This window comes from Podarcis bocagei (genome assembly GCF_964188305.1).
Source record: "Podarcis bocagei genome assembly, chromosome: 2".
Lineage (NCBI taxonomy): Eukaryota > Metazoa > Chordata > Lepidosauria > Squamata > Lacertidae > Podarcis > Podarcis bocagei.
The window spans coordinates 98,933,649-98,956,734 of NC_138126.1; the positions used below are offsets into that span (position 1 = coordinate 98,933,649).

Sequence of the window (23,086 nt, forward strand, 5' to 3'; positions counted from 1 at the left end):
AATATTACCTTGCCTCCGTGACCCCCAGAAGGCTCACATCCTGATCCTCTTAGCAATGCATAACACACTCTGCACCTTTTAAAAGCTTCCGCATTTCCCAACTAAAAAACAACAAGCCTGCAATAATGTGTTAAATTTAAGAGACAGTAATCAACCAGAGACTGCTATTCTGTCTCAATGCAGTTGCACAGAATACAATACTGTAAGTACTTGTCAGCTTTGTGTATTGTACTTATTAACTGTGGTTATAGTTATTAAGCAATAGCAGACCTCAACATCTTCTCCATGTTCGGATACCTAGCTGATTTAAGCTTCTTTATTATAACCTATATTTTCCTGGACCCTGTTCTTCAATAACTGTGACAGTTTATCAGCATGGAACACCACCTCCAATGCCAGTGGAAAATTATGTTTACTGATGTTATGCTAATGTTACTGTTGGCTTGCTCCCGTCCTAGGCACTTAGGTGTTGGCTCAAGTTTTTAAAATGGTATGCAAGGATATGGTAGCTCTCCAAATTGTTTTCATCCTCTGGAAGCATCAGTTCTTTTCATATTATTCAAACTCCCTTCCCATTCACATAAGCAAGCATAAGTTATTGAACACTGTCACACATTGGGTTCAGTGTCACCAAGCAAGCCCTCATAATAACCTCACTTTTTTGGGGGTGGAAATATATTTACTTTCTTGATGCTGCCTCAAGAAATTGAGGCCAAGTTGCATGCTGTTCAGGATCAAGTCAATTGTGTTTTAACCTAGATTCCCTACACAGAATCCTCACTTTTGCATTCCATCTTAGGATCCTGCCTTCCTTTTGACGGGATGGAGTAAGCTGAAACACCCCATCCCCCAAGTGTAAGGCCACAACCTGGCCAAAGTACATCTAAGAGTTAAGGACATGCTTAATTCATTGGCATATAAAATGCTTAGCTATGGCTCTCTCTCTCCACAATACAAGGGTATTGATCTGATCTCCAGTTTCATGAATGTTTTGCACCTCTAATATCTAGGCTGCGTATTTTTTATTAGTTTAAGTGTGCGATGTTGTAAATGGAATGTTTAGTCTTTTCTCATTTCCTCCTCTGCAACTGAAGTTATGAAAACTTATGTTCCAGCAAAATCTCCTAAGGCTATGAGCATCCATGTGAAGCTATTAGTTGAAGAGATTATCTCACCAACAGTTATGTCTGCATTTAATTCAGTATTACAGTTGTAGGTTTATCTTCAGTTCCTTTATTTTACTGAGCATAGGAAGGTTCATTTTTGGGGCTCTCATATAAGAAAAGGAGAGATTTCCTAGTGGTCAGTAAGAGTTTGACACAAATAACATTTTAATTTTTTTAATGCAGCTCATTGCAGCTTGTACAGCAAATATTGCTTATGTTGAAAGCATACAGCATAAATTTGTGGCTGCTCGTTTAAAAAGAAACGTACAAAACAAATTTCTATCTTTCAAAAAAAAATAATATGGTTCACTTACTTTTGGTTGTTTGCAACTGAAAACTTTCTCCATTCCCATTATATCTCTCTCCCATTTCTGTACAAGTCACTTCTTACTGATTTACAATTGTCTGTAACCAACATGACTTAATCTAATCTAAACTAGCACTAACAGCTAAATAGTTGGGACTCAAATCAAGTGCCATGACCATTTTTGCAGAGGTCTAACACCACGAACACTAATGACATGGTGACGTATTTTTCCCATCAGGATAACTTGGGGCAAAATGTATGCATCTTTCCCTGGGTCTACAGAGGCCTTTTAACTTAAAGAGTTCCCCATTGATGTACGGTGAAATATTAAATTTACAATCCGATGGTTTAGCTCCCCTGAGAGATGGTGCAGTCTTTCAGGTATTGAAGGCGGAGAGAGAATGGCGTTTCAGAAGTTGGATTAGGAAGCTTTTTCCAGCCTATTTGCTTCTGTGTCCCTATCCCGTTCTGCTAGGTCATCCCCTGTGTGAAGATCGTCATGGCTTTGGTGCTATAGTGTTTTGTTTTTTTATACGTTTCCTTACCTTGCTCCAAGTCCTGTTGGTCGTACCAGGGTTCCTCTTCCTCGCTTTGAAACTCTTCCATCCTGTCGGCGCTCAGCATTAGCTCTCCTACTCCGGAAACATCCAAAACAGAGCAGTAAATCAGAGAGAGGCTGAGCTCTCAAAGAGGATACTGCAGAAAGATATATACAATCAAGGGTGAGAAAAGACCGGAGCTGGGGGAGGGGGAGCAGAGGGGATCTTCTCCCAAAGACCCAAGCTGATGAAGGCAGGATCCAGTCGCCAGGCTTTAAGGCTGGGAATCGGCCAGTAGGTCTGATCCTGCGCAGACGTAAGGTTGGGACAATGGCTTTGCAGATGTGCTATTGTGATCAGTGCTGCTGCTGCAGTAGTAGCAGGCATCGAGCTCTCTCTCTCTCTCTCCCTCTATCTCTGCATCACCTTCCTTCCTTCTCTCTCCATCAGCCCTTTGGCGAGGGAGCGAGAAAGCGAGAGCAGAGAAGACGTGGCGTACGGATTTCCCCGGCCTTTTTCTTGTCCTCCACGCCAAAATCTTCCTTTCAGGCTGGGGGCGGAGGGATTATTAAGTCTTTGTTACGGACGGGAACCAGAACCTGAAGACTGCAAAGGCTCTCTTACTTGCGCCGACTTCGTTGGGTGATGATGCACAAAAGAAAGAGCAACCTTCCGATGCAGCCAGTTGCTATTTGTGCAGCTCGGTGGAGACCTCTAGCATGGAACTGCTGCAAAAAAAATTCCATGCAAAAGACATGGGCGCGGGAGGAGGGGAGGAGGGAGAGGGAGAGCAGACCTCCCTCCTTTTCCTTTTTTTTTTTTTACCCGCCCGATCCTTCTCATCAGAGGAATTCCAGATGCATTTTAGCTGCTAGGCGGATTTGAGGCTTGCATTCCTCCAGGATGTAGAGAGCTAGGGGCGGAGCCGTGGAAGGTGCCAGTCAAAAAGCAAAACAAAACCCAAATCTGTGAATCTGCACATAAGTGGGAGGTCCTTTTTACTACGGCAGCCTGCACAGCTTTTACTTTGCGCGCTGGGGAATGTTTTCACGACAGCTTATGCTGGCATTATTCCTTGCCATTGTTCCTTTGGAAAATCCTTGCTCTCGCTGCAATAAACGAACAATCCGACTTGGGGGGGGGGATCTGATTCCATGTCTCTTATTAATTAAAATAGATGGGAGGCAAGATTGTTCCTTGCAATAGGAGGTGGCAAATAGTCTTCCTAGTGGAGGACAGAGTAGGAAAGCTTGGAACAGGGGTAGGCATCTGTATTTGGCGGAGGGGTGCTGGTGATTCCATATCAACTACTGGCAAAAGACTTAATTTGATGCGCCACCCTTCCCCAGGGTTTAGTTCAGAATCTAGTTTTCTTTAATGAAAAAATAGTGTCCTTGAGCATGCGCTGAGTGCCTTTTCTCGATCAGCCCTCACACACCTGCGTTAGGAGAAAGCTCACTTGGTTCCTCTATAGAAACCAAGCAATAGCTATAGGCCCAATTCTGCAAATAGCTTTATGAAGATGTTGACCTAACGTGTGGCAACTGAAAAAAAACAACAACAAAAAACCCCACCTCATGTGAGGGATTATTAGGAAAAGGAATTAAAAATGAAATTGCTAATATGCTGTTATACAAATCCGGCTGCACTTTGAATACTGTAATTGCCACGCCACACTCCAAGAAGGATATTTTTTGATATACTGCAAAAGAAGTTCCAAAAAGGGCAACCAAAAAGATCGAGTGGTTGGAGTAATTCCCCAATGGGGGGGAATCAATATGTTAAGCTTTTTAGTTTAGAAAAAAGGCACATAAGTAGATGAAATGACAGATATTTACAAAATTATCCTTCATATGTAGAAAGTGGATAAAATTTTCTCCCTTGCTCATAAAACAAGAACCAGGGCCCATCCAATTAACCTGAATTTTGGAAGATTCAGAAAGACAAAATGAAATACTACTTCATAAGGTGCCTGGTTAAACTATGGAATTATCTACAACAAGATGACTTACAAATGATTTTAGACTGATTCATGGGTGACAAGGTTATCAGTGGCTACCAGCCATGATAGCTACATACTGCCTTTAGTATCAGAGGCAGTGTGATTCTGAATATACGTTGTTGGGCATTACAAGTGGTAAGAGTACTGTTGCCCTCATTGGCATCTGGTTGAGCACTGAGAACGAGATGCTGGGCTAGATGGGCTTCTGATTTGATTTAGCAGGACTCTTCATTTATGAGCCTACAATATAGATAACATATAAGTGGTGGGTGATACAGAAGGGAGAAGGAAAGATGAATGCTGGCAACTGAATAAAGTAGAAATTAAGAAGGATGTGTGTGAAAATATATATCTTGTCAATTTTTACTATGGCAAAAGAAGAGTAGCTACCACACTTGGTTTATACACAAAGTCATTAATGAGGACAATTCAAATTCCCTCACCAGCCACATATATACTTTAAGACAGGAAAAGAGCAGAAGGAACTATTTTAAAGCTCTGGCCGTATTCTGAAGCAAACTGTGGCAGTTGACTTGGGTAGCAAATTTGAGACAGTGTGCTAATCATCTCTTAAACCGTTCCTTATATTTGTACAGCTATGTTTAAAAAGTATTCTTATATGTATGACCATACCTTTATGTTCCACAAAATAACCCAAGGCCCTGAAATGTATCTGATGTGTGCAAAGGGTTTGGACAGCTCTCCAGTTTCAGACAAGTGCCTTCTCTAAATTCCCAGCCATATTTGGATATGCCAGAATTTGAACTTCAGACTTTTTGCATGCACAGTATTCTTTGTGTGCACACTGTTAAAAATATGGACGTGTACTTTTTGCCTATGTTGCCAGAACATAGGATGGGTGGGTACAATTTTATGCATACCAAAATCTCTCGGGCTAATCTTGCCATTTAAAGTTTGGAAGGGAGTGGAGGATGGACCAGATAAATTAATAGTGGAACATAAATATGTAGTAGATAAATAGGTTGAACAAGTGGGGAAAGGGTGAATGCATATATATAGGACTCTTCTGTGTGAGGGACCAAAAAACCAGTTATGAGATACACTGGGATAATAATCAAGAAGATGTACTGTAGGGCTCCAATCTTATACACATTTAAGGGGAGGAAGCCCTCCTCAACACAGTGTGAAAACAAATATAGAACTGAGCCGCAAGGCGGTATAAGGGGGGAAAATAACCCTGGGGTGTGCATGAGGCAGGAGCGCGGGAAATGGTGGAGGCAGCAATGAGAAGCAGGCGGGGCGAGGGAGCGGTCTGCGCTTCAGGCAGAATTGGAGGAAAACCGAGAGGTTATGTTTTTAGTGTGGAGCCGTGCGAAGGCGGCGTCACCACAACTGAGCAGAAAGGCCTTTTTGCCCATGGAGAAGATGGAGGGATGCATGATGCGTGCGTGCCTAAGGACCAGAGAGGCGATGCTGATGGAAGAGAGGGAGGCGGGCTTAGCGTGGCTTTTCCCGATCAGGGAAAGGGGGCGGCTGCTGCCGGGGACGGAGGGAGGCGCGAGGAGGAGCCGCCTCTCTCTGACGAGGGGAGGCGGGATCAGGACCAGCAACAGCATCAGCTGCTGCGCGGCTCCCTTTGACAGGGAGGGAGGGAGGGAGGGAGAGAGTAGCAGCCTCCGCCGCCGCCAGGGAAGCAGGTGAGCGAAGCCGCCGGGATGGAGCCCGCAGCGCCGAGGAGAGGAAGAGGTGGAGAAGGAGAGGAGGGCTGTTAGCGGTGACGAGCGACGAGGGAGGAGGAGGCGGCGGCTCGCTCTGGCCCGCCGCAGGGAGTGAGCAGGTAGCGGACCCGGATCCGGGCGCGGGAGGAGGATGGGCAACGCCGACTCCAAGCTCAACTTCAGGAAGGCGGTGATCCAGCTCACCACCAAGACGCAGGTGAGGCGGGGGGGGGGAGCGCACCTGAGCAGGGCCGGTCTGCGAGGGAGAAGCACCCCTTAAATCAAAGGCATCGGCGGCGAGGCTGGCTCACTCCTCAGGCAGGCGAGGAGGAGAGGCGTGCAGGGGGCTTGAAGGAAAGGCCTTTCGAGGTGGTTGGTTGGGGGGGGGGGGTTGATGGGCAAAGGGTTTTCTTCCTGGGCAGAGACATTGATCCAAGGAGAAGCCGTGGGGCTGGGGTTTGACAGGATCCAGCAGGGAAGCTTCTGACGCTGGAAGATCCACCCCCCCTTTTCTCCCTCTGGGGGGTGTTGACGTGGGGTAAGCACACCATCCTGGGGATCTAGGTGGGAATGGACCTTGTGAGATGCATACAGGCACCTGAAAAGTGCTGGGTTTGCGAGCCCTCTGCAAAGTGGGTCTTAAGTCAATTTATCTTCACAGACATTGCTGTGCTGCAGACCATTTGCTTGCTGCCATGCCTTTATTTGTATTGCCCCCCTTTCTTATCTCTGTGTTATCTCCACAACCCACAGGATTAAACTTGGCCTCTCACATACGCAAGGCAGCCAAGTAAAACCTGCGATGCTCACAGCTCCATATGTTTGTGAATAGAGGCTGACAGAGGTGGGCTGCCTCAAGGATTTGGGCCTAACAGTCGGAGAAGGCCTCACTGGAGCAGAAGGCCTGAGGAGAAGAGTAGGGTGCATAGGAGAAAGTTGGAAGGGTGCAGTCTAGTAATATGATGTGGTCAGGCCAGATGGTAGACGCTCTTCCCCAATCACTGTATGTGGTAAAGTAACCACAGTTGGAGTAAAAAATGAGCACGATTAAGACCAAGGCTCAAGGCTGTGCCTGTTTGCAAAATGCTGAATTGTTTTGTTGACCTATATGCATCTATTTCATAGCATCGGGTAACTGAATCAAATCATTTGGGTACACACATCCTTGATGTGTAACTTTCTTTTACCCTTTCAGGGAAGCCTGGGGAATTAGTGGTTACATAGCATATGGTGTTCGGCTAATCGGTTTATGCCTTTTGTTTGCTTGCCCTTAAATTTTAAGTCAGGTGTATGGGTACAAAAAATGTTACGGAGAGAAGAGGTAATGAACTGGTAGCCTGCAGGCAAATAGTTGAGTGAGTACTGGAAAGTGCAGCAGCTGTCGCAACTTTAGAAACATCAGACAGGTTGGGCTACGTGAGGTGGTGCTTATTGACAAGGGACAGGAAGGGCCTTGAGACCTTTTATTTGTAATTGAAGGGTGAAAGTTACAGCTAGAGGAAGATTCTCAACAAATATATTCAGCAAAATTCTTCTCTTTACCCTGCTTGTTGCGTGGTGGCCAAAATGCAACAGCTGGTGGATTTTTGCCATCTCCAGCAAAAAAAGCATAGGACTAGTAACCATGGTTAGAGACAGGTACAGTGTGAGAATGCAGGGAGGCTGTAAAAAAACCCACCTCCCTTAGTTGGCATATAACAATGCTGCTTAGGATTGTCAGTGTAAGTATCCTAGTACTTGGACCTGCAGATAAGTAAAAGTAAGAGATATTTTGAAGCTCTAGTGACATGGATTTTCCAGACTTATTTTGATTTGCTGCAATGTGGCAGTGGAAGGCCTGCTTGCAGCAGAGTCATGGTGACATTTTAGCTGTGTGGAGTTTATGATGAAAGGAGGGATGAATAGACCTTCAGAGTCAGGCATTATATGTTCAGATCTCATGATATGAGGAAAAAGTTAACTTTCTTTTCTGTTGGTTCCTTTTCTACAGGTTCCAACAAAGGAGAAAAGAATGCTAATAAGGGCACCCGTTAGGGATCCTGAGAGTCCCACATTCCTTGTCCCATCACTAAATAATAATTAGATTTGTAAAATCTGTAAGCCAGCTTGAGGTTGAGACAAATATATTGAAAGAAAGATAATGGAAAAATATAAATCAATACTTTAGGTTTAATATAATATTATGTAATTTTTTTTCTTTTAGTGCTAATGTGGTGTCATTCAATTGAGTAAAGGAAAAATTAAAAACTGCTGTGTGTGTATAAAGAGACTATAACCTTTGCAATTTTTGACATCTACGCTTAAAGCTCGGTTAAATTCAGTGAGTCTTACTCCTACAGTATAAGTATAATGTCTCATTGGGTTTCACAGTCTGAGCATAGTGCTAGTACACAGCAAGCAAATAGGAGTTGTTATTTTTTTGGTTTGCTGACTTTACAAGTTCATTCCTTTTATAAAAGTGAATGTTTGGTGTCCCTAGCTTGGTTTGTTAAAAGCCTCCATAGCAGTACTGGGGAGACTGTGCCATGAGGAAAGGTGGGTGGAGGAGATGGAACGCCCATATTTACATACTTGAGAAGGGCACTACAGTACCTGCAGGTGCAGTATGTATGACTAGGCCTTCTTGTGGCTAGTCACCAAAATATCTGTGTAAGATATAGCACTGCCTTATCAGCCACATTCTGTATGTAACATTTTGGTGGTGCTGTTTATTACACCATTATAATAAAAACATAGATCCTTCATATCAGTCAGGGATAGGTGAATTGAAGTTTGATGCCGTTGCTTTTGACTGTTTTGTCAAAATGAAAACTATACCATAATGTCATACTGTTGTACAGACTGACAAAAAAATGATCATAAAGACTATATATACACACAACACATCCTTGTGCAACCTAATAAATCCTACTATTTCAAATTTCTTTTTATGAATGTCAGGCTGCAGATCTGAACCAACTGGACTTGGTGCACATGGATAGTTTCTGTAGTCTGTGTTTTCTAATGAGATAATTTTCAAAAAGTCTGAAAAGTGACCAGTATGAAAGGCTATGTGCGTCTGTAACCTGGGGACTGGTGTCTTTACTATGTTAATGTAATTTGTACAAATTGCAAATAAGCAGTGCTATCTTTTCCATAGTCTCTTTGGTGAAAATATGCTGCCTGCCATTGCATTCTGTCAGTGTTGATGGATTGCTTTTTATATTGCAACTGGAATACTTTCTCCAGAGAAAATGATATATTTTTTTATCACATGCCTTCCTTCTTCCTATTGTCTCCTTTACTGATGGGTAGGATTAGCAAATAGAGAGGCATTAATTTTAGGCATTTGAACTCAGCAAGGCAACTGGCCTTAGGCACGAGAAGCAAAAGTTATTTGGGCAGCTACGGTCAAACTAGGCTTTCTTGCTTGACAACATTAAGTACAATTCAGCGGGCTAATTTGTATACCTGTCTTACCTTGCAGGTGTAAGGATAGGATCTCCTTTCATTTTTATACAGCTCTAGGTTGTCTCCCCTCATAAAAGGCTCTGGGCAGTTACAAAGCATCTTATTATTGCACCAAACTTATAAGTAGGCTAGGAGACTGTGATTTTATCAAGACCACCAGCTTCAGCAAGGATTTGAACCCAGATTTCCCATATAAGTCCAAAATTCTGCATTGCACTATCTTTATGAAGTTACCATTATTTGAAAATCTAGCTAATGCTGATTTGGAAGAGTGCGTTGTTGCCTTTTCCTGTTTCAAAGGGTAGCACTATTCTCTTATTTCTGCAGATGTATCCTGTTTCCTCAGGAATCTTATGCTGAGCTCTTGATTCTCTGGAAATTATCAGGTCCACTGGAATTTAAGTAGATCCTTTCATTTCTCTCAAGTTAAAGCAAAGCTGTTAAGACAGAACTAAAATGCGCAACACACCACTTGATACACACATTCACTTTCTCTAGGTTTGGGGTGGATTATTCCTGGAGGGGCTGGATTAAATCTCTTGCTTTATTTTATAGTAATTACTTTAAACCTCAGCTATGTTTCCTGGCTCTAACCCCTTTCCTCAAATACTCAACTAAGGCAGCAATCATGTACCTGTTTACTTGGAAGTAAGCTCCCTTGAACTCAGTGGGCCTGCCTTACTCAGTGGGTCTTACTTACAAACAGATATTTAAAGCATTACACTGTAATAAGATAATTGTGTTTCCTATATCTCCTATTAGAATTTCACTTATGGAGATTTGAGATCAAATGGTTGTAGCCATTGATTTTCTGGCATATGATAAGAAGAGCTGTGCTCCTTGGCTACATTTGTAGTGGGGGTGATGGTGGTACGTTTCACACCCACCCCCTTGCCATAAATGCATCACTGGTAATAGTTACTTTTGATCATTAGCTCACTTATAATACCCTTGGTCCTCTTAGGTTTGCAGACATATCACAGCATGTCTGTAGCAAGTGGTTATGTTGTGTTCAGATATCTTCGTCTGCAATGCCTTTTTATTTCAAGATACATTTTAATTCTAATGGAAGTGGCAGAAACTTTTTGGCATATCAAGGATGGCACAGCTGAACATCAGTCTGGTAGCAGCTTAAGGTAGTTTTGTTGGGCTCTGCTTACTTTGGAGGTGACCTAAAAGCATAGTTCTCAGGTATGTTCTCCCCTGCCCCCAACTTGTCCCACGCTTTGTACAAAGAGTATTGGATCAAACATACTCATGATATTTGAAGAAGTATCATTGAAACAGTTTACTATAATAAATAGTCCAAATAGTTATGCCCGGGGAGAGATTCTGTAATGCAAAATCTTTCTGTTTTTTCAGCCAGGAAACTGTTCAGTGTAAGGTAGAACACCTGCCTTTTCTGCTGAAGTGGCCCCTTCCCTTGGCAGTCATCTGACCAGGACATTCTGCCTAATTCCCTGAACGATATCCAGTATTTCCGGAAACACTGCATTCCAGTGAAACAGAGGGTAGATCTGGAATCAAACTGGTTTTTTTAAATTTTATGTTCTATACTTTTGTTTTACATTATTTACAAATGTAACATTCAATATGGTTTTTTTAATATACTACAGGGATCCTTACATTTTCATGGTTCTTAGTGGGGGAAATAAAAGGAAATTAATATTATGTGGCGGGATAAATGGGTGCACAGCACTGAATTCTCCCCACCCTCCTCATGTAAATAAACACTCTTCCAGCGCACAACCTTCTCAGCAGAGTCCCTGGTGAATCATTGCCTTGAGAGCATATAGTACTGTAATGTACTTCCTTCTCTGGCTTCCTTGTGGCCATCTGGCTAGATAAGCTTGCAGAGCAATTTTTTTTTTGAGGGGTGGGGGTTCATCTTAACACAATTCAATGGCTGGAAAGTATATCAGTTAATAGCATGGGGCCAGTGCTCATATATCCACCCTCATCCAACATGGATAGATCACAACCTACCTTGAAAATACTGCTTGGGGTGCATACACAAAATGGCTACCCTTTCGTATAAAGTGGCTGTTCTGGGAGTTGGGAAGGGGATTTTGTAGAGTGTGGGACAGACATCATCCTAAGGGTGTGGGAGAGGATACTATGAGGGGGGTGGAGCTTAGGGAAGAGGCAAGGCTGACACTTCTTTGATGAGTGCTGTGTCTACTATTCTAATACACTATATTTGATATTCCTTCCAGTTAGTTTTGCATTCTTCTTGCCTTTTCATATCCAGCATAATGCACATTTTTATATCACATTTTTTAACGTCACATTTTTAATCCATCTGCATTGTGGGTGATTTGCTCATTAGTTTGTCCCAGGACCATGTTGAAAAGAGTTTGGTAACTTGAATATTTTTCAAGGTAATGGATGTATTTGAGTTGCATAATACACTGCACCCCAGTTATACCAATCCTATTTATTCTGGGTAGTTGTTACTATGATCAAATCAGGGGCCACTTCTTTACCTAAATACTCGGTTATATCATTCTGAATGTCAGTGTAAATGCATTTTACACCTGTGCACACAATCCGCTAAAATTCCTGATTCTCAGTAGTTCAGTACTATGAATATGCTTTCCTGCCGAATTTATGTCTGATTGTTCAGTCTCTTTTCCTCTTTCCTCACTCAGAAGGAGCTGAATGCAGACTTGCTGTGTTGCCCATTGGTTAACATGCGAATACTTTCTGCATTAAGGCAATCACCTGTGATTAAGTGCCTACTTTTAGAGAATGCAAAGGGGCTCATTTTATGGATGTTAAGGATGGTGACAGGGAGGTAGTTGACATTAGTATCTCATGGGAATATATAATCACTACAGAACAAACCTGCTCTACCAGTTTATGCTTTGCTTACCTGCTTCAGCTTTCTGGTTTTTATGTTTTAGTGACACATTACCTATCAATAGCTCAGGTAGTGCCCCTTCATCACAGCCAGTTATTAATCAGGCATGACAAAGTTTCTCACTCTCACTTGCTTTTTAAACTGTTCTTTAACAATGTAGGCATTGGATGCCTTTATCTGTTGTAAAGCCAGGAAATTAGAAGCCAGGAAATTGTCTTTGTTTAAACAAGCAGTCATCTTTCCTCTCCTCACCCTTTCCAAACACAATTTGAAATTGTCGAATGCCCTGAATAACTTGCTATTAGACAAGAACTGCTGTTTGCTTTTGGAGCTTTTACTATGTCAGACACACAAGATCACGATAGAATATTCGTTCTACCTGATGTCTTGACTTGTCCTTCTGAGTAGTATTCAGTGAGTCTGTAATGACTGAAATTTATTTCATTTATTAAGAGAGAAAACCTTCTTCACTTGGTACACTTAGTATTCTTAGAGTGACTGTTTGTGTTGGCACAAAATAATCAAGTCTGCTCAGTATGACTTTTGTGGTTGCCTGTATCATAAACTATATGCATGTAGATGTGCACCCATGTCCAGTATGTTGTGTGTTACTCTGCCTGTGTATATAGCTCTGTTCCCATACATGCATTGGTTTCTATTAAAGTAAGTGTCTGTCAAAGCGTCTTTCTTGAAAGCTGCAACGAACGAACAAGAGATGTTGGTGTAGCTTCATAGGTACTTGCCGAATCTCACCACAGCTTCTTGCCCCTTCCTATTGGCCTTAAGTCTTTGCCTTTTTGCTCTCAGCTTCTCTACATCATTTCCCTTCAGTTTTTCCACCCTACTTGTGTCTCTCCAAGATCCTCTATTATTTTATTAATGATGCATTTACATTTGTCCAACTGGTGAGTAGTATTGGGTTGATTTGGTTGGATGGCTTTGGATGTTCCTTGGTCATGGACTTCATTCAAATATCTGCTTGATAAACAAAGTGATCACACCAAGTATTCAACCAGTAACTCAAAAACCAATGTAGGTTATAATTGTGTGGTGGTGTTTTTAACCTACTCCCTGCATTCTGGTCAGCCTTCTGTGGCTCTTAGCTTTCCCAAAAATCATTCCCATTTCCAGGTTTTGTATGTTTTCATTAAAGACCACCTGACTACTCCCATCTGCCTTCTCAGGTTGTGCTGCTGCATTGGGCGAGAAAACCCCTTTCTATAGGAGTTATGTCAGCTGGCACTGGGCTAGTGCTTAGCAGTCATTTCTGATAAATTATTTTTGAATAAGCATGGGTTTGTATTAAATGTCTTTTTTATTGGTCCGCTTTTGCTTACTGATGTGCTATGATTATACTGATGGAAGCGTTCTTATCTTTATTGTTGTAGACTGCTTTGACCTCAACTTTGCTGTTGGAAAAAGCAGCATAAAAACACTGAATCAATTCAATCCTTTGATATTTGTGTCTCTTCAGCCTGTAGAAGCAACAGATGATGCGTTCTGGGACCAGTTCTGGGCAGATACAGCTACTTCAGTCCAAGATGTTTTTGCTCTTGTTCCTGCTGCAGAAATCAGAGCTGTGAGGGAAGAATCTCCTTCAAATTTGGCTACTTTGTGTTATAAGGTAAAAGGCATTCTTCTTCCTGTATTGCCCCCACTGTGAAATTCAATTAGACAAACATTAGCTCATTCAAAGGGGGACAATTGGCTGAAGGTAAACCAATCCAGAATGAGATGTCCGTCACTCTTAAGTAGAGACCCCTGATCACAGGGAATGTACAGTTTTTGAAACAACTCCATAATTCCAAACAATCCTAAATTAGCACCAAGGCATAGAAAGATACTTCAGTAGATTCATTGTTAGCTGAGGTTTATGGTAATCTGGAAGAGGAAATAGCATCAAACCACCAATACCCTGCAGGGTAGGCAAACATGAAAGCTGTAGTTAAACTTCAACAGGATTAACTATGGCAATCAGTCTTGGACAGCAGTAGCCTGCAAGGCAAGAATAAGAGTGCAATAATCTGAATTCCAGCTATAAGGCTCCCATGTATTTCAACTGTAGATACTTGGTACATATGATCAAAGAATCAAACAGAACTTTGCTAGTTTAAGTGTGCTCAGGAGTTACATTTACCAGGTGAATTTTAGAATACCATCTTTCTTTCTTTTCTTTTTTAAAAAAGCCAGACAGTATCGAACTGCCGTTAAGCAATTGGTGAATCTGCAAAGATTGCTCCGAAGTAACCGCTAGGCTAAGCTGGCCCAGAATACCATCTTTCTAACCCTCCCCAGGAAAGCAGACCTAAGGGTCAAACTAGATGTGACCTCAGTTATGCCTCTGAATCCCATTATAGGGACTCTCTTGTTCTTTTAAGCCTGGAGTCCCCCATGTGGTGTCTGCAGGCAGCATAGTGTTCTCGGACCGAGACCGAAACGTTTGGTGCTGGGCATTCAGCCACCTAGCCTTCTTCCCTCACTTTCCTTAGAATGCCTTTGGATGGTCCCAGAGGTTTTCTCCAGAGAAAAAGGAAAGGCCGGCTGAAGACCAGTGGCTGCGTTTCCAGCCTCCCCCTAAAATGTTTTGGAAAAGAAATGGTCATCATCAGTACCATGAATGAAAAACTCCTTGTACCTGATCGCTCAGAGGCTAAAAAAAATGCTGCTGGAAATGCTTTTCTAGTTCTGAACATGATGTAGTGATGAGGGAATGATATTGGTGAAAAGGAAAACAAGTTAGAAACTGGTGAAAAGGAAAACAAGTGAGAACTTGCTTTTTTAGTAAATTGCTTGTGTCTCCTGAAGGAGGACCATCTTGCAGGTTAAAGCAGTTTTATTTCTGGAGGCCCAGGCACTATGAATGTTGCTGTAATATTTCCATTTTCTGATGTGGTTATCTATCTATCTATCATCTATCTATCTATCTATCTATCTATCTATCTATCTATCATCTATCTATCATCTATCTATCTATCTATCTATCTATCTATCTATCTATCTATCTATCTATCTATCATCTTACAAGCCACACCGAGACATATATTGCAAAGCAGGGAATGCATTCCTTAAATAAACAAACATCACTTCCTACCTCAGAAAATTGTGCCCCAGAGCAAGTTCAGTATTTATAAAAATGCCCTTTGTATTATTCCATCTTGTATACCAGGTTTAAACCCTTGCATTATAAGTTGAAGCAGTTGTTAAAGACTTTGGTTTTATCTCTTCTTGTTTAGGTTTTCTTATTCATTATAGCAGAATATTTGTAATTCTCTGTCTAACAGAGAAGACTTTAACAGCACAAGGGTGTCTTGGACAGGGGATATGCATCAAATTTGTAGTTTCTTGCTTTCAGGTGTAGAAAAATAAGCAAGCGGGTCTGTCTTTTTTCTGTACGTGTATGTGGCACAGTAGAATATTATGATATTTGCATACCACTAAGATGTATCCTAGGAGAGTTCTCCCATATTCAGCAATAGGAACTTCAACTGCTCTAGTCTGGAATGTCGTTCAGACATTGAAAATACTTTAATGTATGAGGTTTTCCCTCTTCTTTTACTCTTTGGTAAACGGAAGATAGAGGAACCTATTTGTATCTACTGTACCACCAGTACTTGTAGATTGGACTATTGCTAGTCCGCTATGCAGTATTTACCTGCAGAGCACTCTATTTAATATGACTTTAAGGTAAAGTAAAGGGACCCCTGACCATTAGGTCCAGTCGTGACCGACTCTGGGGTTGCGGCGCTCATCTCGCTTTATTGGCTGAGGGAGCCGGTGTACAGCTTCCGGGTCTTGTGGCCAGCATGACTAAGCCACTTCTGGCGAACCAGAGCAGCAAATGGAAACACAGTTTACCTTCCTGCCGGAGCGGTACCTATTTATCTATTTGCACTTTGACGTGCTTTCAAACTGCTAGGCTGGCAGGAGCAGGGACTGAACAACGGGAGCTCACCCCATCACAGGAATTCGAACCGCCAACCTTCTGATCGGCAAGTCATAGGCTCTGTGGTTTAACCCACAGCGCCACTCGCGTCCCTTTAATATGACTTTACATACCTTGCAAATCACTGGGCTGGATGCATGCTATTCAAACTATGTGAGCAGCCATGTTAAACAATTTCTGATAGTTCTCCAAGAGCTGGAAGTGGCATATTGATCCTCAAAATGTACTTTGCATTTCCAATTCAAATATGAGTTCATTTTCAAGAGTAATGCATACCATACTGCAGACCAAAGCTTTTCTCCCTCCACTAAAAATGTATCTGGGAATATCAGATAATAACTGCAAAAATAGAAGCTGGCACGGACTGCTGCTGGTAGGGTTATACTGGAGTCAGTGACCTTGTTCCTGAAAAACAGTGATATTAACTTGATCTCAGGTATTTATCTTGGAAGTCTGGCATGCTCTCTCCCCACACTTTACAAATCAGTTGGATCCATATTTCCCACCTCTTCCATTATGCTTGGCACTTGTTAAGAGCACTTCTCATAGAGCAGCATATTCATCTGTGGAACCTTCAGTCATTTTTCAAGATCAAGGAAGAAAGTAAGATTTTGATTACACACTTCTAAGTCTTGAAATCCTTTCTCTCCCCCGCCCTTTACTAAATTATCACATTCTCAGAAAAACATCTTTTTCAGATGGATTTCAGTATTGGGTAACATACAGCATTGCATGATCAGATTTAAATGCTCACAAAAGTATTTCCCTTTCCTCTGCTCCCCCCTCCTCACACTCTGTTCCAAAAGCAAATTTGGGTGGGGGAAGGGGTTAGAAGGGCAAGTTCTGTAAAACGAATGGAAATCTGTTGTGCTAATGGGATGGAAACATTGGGTGTTACCTATTACGTTCAAACAGAGCCCAGCACTAATAATAAATAATTATGCATTTATTAAATGCTGCTGCTGCTGCAGTAAGCCATTTGAAAACTTGAATTATCTGTGGCAATAATTGGTGTCTGCATGGCAGCAGTTCCTGTCATTTGCTTTACCTTATTTGTTCCAGGCAGTGGAAAAGCTGGTGCAGGGAGCTGAGAGTGGCTGTCACTCTGATAAGGAAAAGCAGATTGTCCTGAACTGTAGCCGCCTGTTGACCCGCATCCTACCCTATATCTTTGAGGATCCCGACTGGAGAGGCTTTTTCTGGTCAACCGTTCCCGGAGCAGGTCGAGGAGGGGTATGTATCTATTGAATTGTACTACTGCTTTCAAACAGATGAAGGAGGAAAGTGTAAAGATTAATTTATTTTAACTACTAAATTATATTTATCTAGAGGTAGGAAAACTTCACCCAGGCCTAGGCATGCCTGGACTGTGTTGCTTGGTTTGCTCTGATCCTGGCAGCATTTCTACCTTCTTAAATGAAGCACTGAAACATATTTAATGGAGGACTAGAGGCTCATAATGGAAAGACTGGTAAAGTGGGCACCTTGTTTTGTCCATGCCTGTATCTTTTAAACTATTTTTTCATCCATGGGCATCTCAAGGGAAAGCTGGTCATTCTCAAACGATACCCGTGTTGAAGAATTGTCTTGAAATTCATTCTATCTATAAATGGGATGGGAGGGAAGAAAATTAAATGAACCTAGACTGATGATGTCCTCGGAAGGACAACGTAAGGTGCTTTTCGTTGCTGAATTTTGCATCTTACTCAGCATCTGCAATAGCCTGGTAAGGAGTAATTTTGGTCTGCAGTGCCAGTGAAAAATGGCAAGGACTGACTGTACTATTGATCTCTTGTTCCAAGTCATGCTTATTCAGAGCCAACAACCACAATCACAATAGTTTTCAGGGTTCAGACATACTCTCAGTAGTTTCAGGTGTTGTTGTTATTTACAATAACAACACATATGATCATATATACATATATGATCAGCTGGGATGTAGAAACATCAAGTTATCCTGGTCCCAAGCTGTATACGGCTGTGTATACCAATGCCAAAACCTTGCTTTGAACCTTCAAAAAAAAAAAATAGTATTAAAATCCCACAAATCAGTTTTTTGGCTTGGGTGGGGAGGTGAAAGGACTGAATCCAAACCCATTTCCTGCTCCTGAGGAGATGGCTGGTGGCATTCTTAATTTACTTTCCTCAAAGACTATGTGTGCAGCCCAAGTGTTTGTGGGAATAGGGATGTGGTGGGTGTAAATTGTGTTGAACACTTGAAATGTGTTCTCTGCATTAGCCTTAGAAAATGGGACTTGGAAAATGTGCAGGAAGTACTGAAGAGGGCTAACCCCAGTGCAACACTAAGTGGGGCGGACTTCTTCATATTGTCTGGAAGCAATCAGTTTCTGAGTTGTTTATGCCCACTTTCCCCGAATGCATAATAAAAATTCTTTGCTTTTGACTTCTATAATGCCATTCTAGTCTCTAAACCTCCCACTTCTGTCAAGGAATTTAAATCTGACAAAGCACAGAATTTTTTGCAACCAAATATTGAGCATTCAGCCACTTTGTATGTTTTATTGATTTAGTTTCTCATTTGGGCTTTGCTCATAGAATTTGGAACATTTTCGTTTTGTTTTACAAACTGCAGTTTTGTAGCCATAAGCAACACAGGATGAAACCATTTTATGTGTGTTTTTGAGTTGTTGGTGGGATTTTTATTTTTGCAAATTGTTAAACTGAGAATGCCACGGAAATCTGTTTCCACACCATATCTGCAGAAGGACTTGCTTAAAAATAGTCCCCATTGCCAATTACAGCCTGTGTACAGCACAGTGGTGCTTTCTTGCCTCATTTTGCTTTACTATAGTTATCCTCCTACAGACTGTCAAGCTGTTTAAATGTGTTGACTTTCCAATAACATTTTAAATTATTAAATTGGTCAAATGCAATACAGTGGATGCTTGGGTTGCGAATGTGATTCGTGCAGGAGGCACGTTCGCAACCCGCAGCGTTCGCAACCTGCAGTGTCGCGTATGTGCACGCTCGGGTTACGATTCGGTGCTTATGTGCATGCGCAAAGCGCGATTGCCGAAACCCGGAAGTAACCTGTTCCAGTACTTCTGGGTTCGGCGCGGTGCACAATTCGAAAACACACAACCCGAAGCGTCTGTAACCTGAGGTTTGACTGTAGTTGAAATATTGGGAATATGTATGAAAATGTTTTTGTTGACTAAATAACATCAAATAATTTATGGGGGTCAATTTATGGGCTCTGTTCTTTTTCAGGAGTTTCTTCTAGGCTAGACCCGTTAAAAGGAGCAGGAGTTATAAGAGCACAACTGTGATAGTATAATTCTGCCTATTCATTTCAGTGGAGCTTAAGCTGGAGATTGTAATTGGTGCTTACCTCAAGAGCTGTGCATTGTATGTTACACTGAAGGCCATGGCTCTGTGTTAAATCCATCCCATGTTAACAATAACAGATGTCTGTGATTAATCGATTTGATGCTTTTGCCCTTAAGATTCTTAGAGACTATTTTTCCTTCTCTGATTTCAAAGTTGAATGGAAGGGCAGCTATCCGGTTTTCATCTCTTTTGTTTTCTATTTCTGCACTTAGTATGCTTTTATTGGTTGCCCCGTTATGGTACTAGACAACGTTGGATCAATGCAGGTCATTATTGTAGTCTAGCCTGCTTGCCATGAGTGAAGGGCTCTGTGTCATGCACAGGCTGATACAGGCCTGGCTGTCACAGATAAGCCCCTGTCCCTCCCCCTCCGCTGGAGGAGAGTATGAGATCCAGGATGAGCTTTGAGTGGCAGTGCTACAGGCCTGCAGAGGGGATGTATGGTTCCCTTGGAAACAGCTGCAGACTTGTGACTGAAGCACCAGCGCTGAGATAGAAGAATAGGGCTTGATTTGGATGCCTGGAAGCACTTGGGCCGCTGAAGGAAGAGACTTGCTTTGCCCCAGCAAAACTAAGAGCATCTCCTTGCTGAATAGCCCCCTGCCTCTATAACACATTTCTCACAGATCATTCAGCAACATAAGAACTATATGCTTCTGTTTAAGGTCTGCTCATGCAATGACTAGATTCTAGAATACAGTAATGTATTTGAAGCCAAAGTGGCCCTGATGTTAACTTATTTGACCAAGGACATTTGGGCTCATTTGCAGCCATTTTTTGGGCAATGCATAGTCTGCATTAACTTTGTACTTTTGTGTGATACTTTGGGATATATTGTGTTCCACTGAGCGAAAGCCCTATATTTTCTATGTGGGGAAGATATTTATAATCATTATACCGTAGATAATGCATCAGTAGGTTTTGCAATTATGATGGAGATCATGGGCTGCACGAATGCTACTTTTTCTTCATATGCATAGCTTGTGCTAAGACATAAGCATTGGCTTGTTAGGCAGCTAAAGGTCCCTGTAGCTCAGCATTTTGTTTCCAAAAGTGGCTAGCTGGATGCCCCTGGGAAGCTTACAAGTACGGCATGATGAAGATAGCCACCCCTTCATTGGGGTGACTTGCTTCTAAACACGGAGTCGCCATTTTCAGCTATTATGGCTGGTAGCCACAACCATATTCTACCATTTGCTCTTAACCACACCTGACCATTGTGTGGTTTTAATAACAGTCATTCTTGTTAAAAATTAAATTTGCCTGTTACATCCCCCCCCCGACTTTTATTTCCAGTTAAATAACTCAGTCAGGAGTATCTGGCTGAAGTATCCAGGAGTATTTGGCTGTGCTTGTGTAATCCCATCATTAAAAACAAACAAACTGATAAGGTGCACTTTCCAGTTCTACTCCTCTAAGACAACTTTATATTTCATCCTGAGTTTTAGTTACATGGAAACTTGTACATGTGAACTTATTTAGAAAACTAAAAACACAAGGGGAAGAGCAGCAGCACAAAGCTATTCACTTGCCAAAGAAAACTTCTGGACACAGTAACATGCTTCATGTGGTCTGCAGAGCAAAGGTGCTCAGAAACTGCAGACAGGTAAAATGTAATTTGAGAGAAAGTTGTGGACGATATATAAATAAACCCTTTGTTTCAATTGCTACCTTGGTCAGGCTGCCATTGGGTGGTCCCAAGAAAAAATGTTAGTGCTTAGACTTGCTTCCTCAGCTAGAACGTGGAAAAAGCTGTGTCCTACTCCTTATATTTATCCTATAAATATACTGTGTTCACAGCCCTTACCCATAGAAATAGGCCTGGTTCTAAATAAAAATAAACATGTTTCTTCACATAGCTCAGTAAAGGTAGGAAAAGGTAAAGGACCCCTGAACGGATAAGTCCAGTCAAAGGTGACTATGGGGTGCAGCACTTTATCTCGCTTTCCAGTTGAGGGAGCTGGCGTTTGTCTACAGACAGCTTTCTAGGTCATGTGGCCAGTGTGATTAAACTGCTTCTGGCACAACGGAACACCGTGACGGAAGCCAGAGCGCACGGAAACGCCGTTTACCTTTCCGCCGCAGCGGTACCTATTTATTTACTTGCACAGGTGTGCTTTCAAGCTGCTAGGTTGACAGAAACTGGAACAGAGCAACAGGAGCTCAGCCCGTCTCGGGAAATCGAACCACCGATCTTCTAATCGGCAAGCCCAAGAGGCTCTGTGGTTTAGACCACATTGGCACCCTCTCCCTCAGTAGCACTGCCTCTTTTAGAGTTTGCCTCTGTTGCATTTTTTCCTCCTCCATAGTTTTGGCTTTTTCTGAATCCTGCACCAGTGCCTCTTGGTAGAACCTATTCCAACACACATGTCTTGTGTGCTTCCAAAGGAAGCTAGGTGAACTAAGTAATGTTGCTTTGCAGTCAGTGTCAAGATCAGATCGAGTATGCTGTGACTTATCCTTTGATTGGCAGGGAGATGAAGATGATGAAAATGCTAGGCCTCTCGCTGAGTCGCTGCTTCTGGCCATTGCGGATTTGCTCTTTTGTCCAGAATTCACTGTCCAGAGCCACCGGAAAAACAATGTGGTGAGTTCAATAATTTGATTTTGTTCTATCCTGACAGGTTACGGTTGCAGCTCAATAATACTTAGTAGTCATGATTAGGATTGCACTGTGAGTTTTGAATAAAGCCCTGCTTAGAATGTTAACAGAAAATATCCACACCTGTAGGCCCCAATTCAGCACACCTAGGCATGCTTACGCAACAGGTTTGCCTAACTCTGTGTTGGATGTAGGGCACAGTATGCTTCTCCATGAGTTTGTATTCCATTTGCAGGTAGCATGGTGAACGTAGTGCATTTAACATTAGACTGATGACCCAAAATTTGATGAACCCATAAAAATCATAATTGTGAATCTTTCAGATATCTATTTATTTTAAATTACCTTTCGGTTTCTGATCCTTTGGCACACTGCAATAATCTCCAAAAGCTTGTTTTTACATGTCTTTCCTTTTCCTTTCTTTCCTTTGTCATATTTTAGCATGTTTAAGTAGTAATTCATCTTAAGGCTATTTGGTAACAGGCATGCATAATATGCAATAATTAAATACTATTAGCAAGGACTTTTTAAAAATGAAAATGGACGGGTGCCTTTCGACTCTGTGGAAGAGCCTTGGTACAATATGTGTAGCCTGTGGGGTTTTTTGATGGCAAGGGTTCTTGCACAGACCTCTGCGTGTTGGGTAGAAATCACTCTTGTCATAGTGCGTCATTCTAAGGGCCTCCAGCAATATTGAAGAGCTGTTGACTGCAGAATAGTGACTCATGTATGGGAAAATTAGTGTGACTAATGCTGAATCTACCCCCTGTGCCTTCCTATTTAGTGGGGTGTGCTTGAAAATAGTTTTCTACATGGCTAGCCTCTGAACACCTGATGTAACTAGATATGGGTGAATCAGTTTAACATGACAGTCTCGCATACATTCATAAATCCATTATATTTACTCATTAATCTGTGATTTATTTATTTTTTAAAATAGACTACCAAAATATAATAAGTACATTTCTAAATGGGGTTTTTTACTCCAAAATATGCTTTTTACAAATTTCATATACTTTTCGATCCAAGAACTAGGTCATGAAATTCATAGAAGTGTAAATTTAAATATACAGTTATTTTCTTACCAGCGCACATTTGTTCTATTTGCTTAAAATGCATATGGGATGAATTGCCCTCCATCCTCAGCTATAGCACCCTGCAAAGGCTAGCACCAGTTATTGTGT

General features: G+C 41.9%; 2 protein-coding genes across 4 annotated transcripts in view; one reads left to right on the plus strand and one right to left on the minus strand.

The window, feature by feature from the left end:
* The window catches only part of CDR2L (cerebellar degeneration related protein 2 like), a 34,318-nt gene extending 31,488 nt beyond the window's left edge, over nt 1-2,830 (minus strand). The window contains exons 1-2 of one of the 3 annotated variants that reach the window (XM_081184624.1): nt 2,637-2,830; nt 2,019-2,105 (exon numbers count right to left, since the gene is read on the minus strand). In XM_081184624.1, coding sequence (XP_081040750.1) covers nt 2,019-2,097 — 79 coding nt within the window. In that variant the 5' untranslated portion in view covers nt 2,098-2,105; nt 2,637-2,830. Of the gene's footprint in view, nt 1-210; nt 313-2,018; nt 2,170-2,636 lie in introns of those variants that run through there. The other 2 variants (XM_081184623.1, XM_081184625.1) reach the window with 2 other exon arrangements.
* A 2,738-nt stretch (nt 2,831-5,568) lies between these two features.
* HID1 (HID1 domain containing) overlaps nt 5,569-23,086 on the plus strand; it is a 44,272-nt gene continuing 26,754 nt past the window's right edge. Inside the window, exons 1-4 of the mRNA XM_081184544.1 lie at nt 5,569-5,910; nt 13,481-13,630; nt 17,012-17,182; nt 21,774-21,887. Of these exons, the coding sequence (XP_081040670.1) occupies nt 5,845-5,910; nt 13,481-13,630; nt 17,012-17,182; nt 21,774-21,887 (501 nt within the window). The 5' untranslated portion in view covers nt 5,569-5,844. The remainder of the gene's footprint in view (nt 5,911-13,480; nt 13,631-17,011; nt 17,183-21,773; nt 21,888-23,086) is intronic.